At 57.2% G+C, this 1,197-nt stretch overlaps 1 protein-coding gene across 1 annotated transcript in view; it reads right to left on the reverse strand.

Moving 5' to 3' along the window:
- Positions 1–7: 7 nt before the first annotated feature.
- RPLP0 (ribosomal protein lateral stalk subunit P0) overlaps positions 8–1,197 on the reverse strand; it is a gene marked incomplete at both ends in the record, with an annotated part of 2,449 nt that continues 1,259 nt past the window's right edge. The window contains 3 exon segments of the mRNA XM_010172866.1: positions 8–73; positions 437–577; positions 1,068–1,197. The exon segment at positions 1,068–1,197 is cut by the window's right edge and continues 29 nt beyond it. Coding sequence (XP_010171168.1) covers positions 8–73; positions 437–577; positions 1,068–1,197 — 337 coding nt within the window.

Raw genomic sequence — 1,197 nt, forward strand, 5'->3', positions numbered from 1 at the left:
CGGGTGCAGCCGTCTCGGCTGCCACGGGGACGGCTGCCACAAAAGCAGAGGGGTCTGCCAGGAAAGCCTTCACCTGCAAAAGGGGGGAAAAAAAACCTGGTAAATTCAAAGGAAACAAGCGTTCTGAAGGACTGAACCTTTGCAACCACAGAGGCAGCAGCTGCAGCTTGTCAGGAGCCAAACATGGGCTTGGATGAGGAGCCAGAGATTTCGGCCACACCACTCGATACCCAGGGGAGGAAGGAACAGCAGGTAACTCCCCTTTCTCCCACCTTTCACACACAACATAGAGAAGCCAGCGCCTCTTTCCAGGCCAGGTCCCTCACACACAGGCAGGTCTGAGTCCTCTCGGAGCAGGCGACGCACACGGGGTTTGTGTGGAAGTGCCCGGCTGTATTTTATCACCCCTCTGAGCAGTGGATCACTCTGCTGTTACCTTTTCAGCCAGCGGGAAGGTGTAGTCGGTCTCCACCGCCACGGCCAGGACCCGCTTGTACCCGTTGATGATGGAGTGGGGCACAGAAGCGATGGTCGGGTACCCAATCTGCAGACAGACGCTGGCAACGTTCCGCACACCCTGCAAGGAGAGACTCGTGTCTGTGCTCTGAGAGAGAACCTGGACTAGAGCCCGCAGCAGGTGACAGCGCATCTCCACCCTGCACAGTACCCAGGGACAGCGCAACGCACACGGGTAACACGGATCCAGTGGAATCAGACCTGGGTTTACATTACAAGGCCAGGCTGGATGAGGCTTTGAGCAACCTGGTCTAGTGGAAGGTGTCCCTGCTGCTGGCAGGGGGGTTGGGACTGGATGAGCTTTAAGGTCCCTTCCCACCCAAACCAGTCTGGGACTGTGTAGCAAATGGCCTCAAACACTTTCTGAAGTAGCTTCAGACGAAAAAGCTGACAGAAGGAGCTCCCTGACAGAGCACTTCTGCAGGGCACAGGGGAGCTCCTGGCTCTGCAGGACCCTACGGAAAATACCTCAGATGACACTCCATCCCGGGGCAGTGCTGGCTGTCACAGCAGCAAGGCAGCACCCAACAGGGACGGGCTGTGGTGCTCACCTCCAGGAAGCGCTTGTGCAAGGTGTCCTCGGTGATGTCCAGCACTTCGGGATTGTAAATGCTGCCATTGTCAAAGACCTGCTGGATCACCAACCCGAAGGAGAAGGGGGAGATGTTGAGCATGTTCAGC

The sequence above is a fragment of the Antrostomus carolinensis genome, unplaced genomic scaffold (assembly GCF_000700745.2).
Source record: "Antrostomus carolinensis isolate BGI_N321 unplaced genomic scaffold, ASM70074v2 scaffold39107, whole genome shotgun sequence".
Taxonomy (NCBI): Eukaryota; Metazoa; Chordata; class Aves; order Caprimulgiformes; family Caprimulgidae; genus Antrostomus; species Antrostomus carolinensis.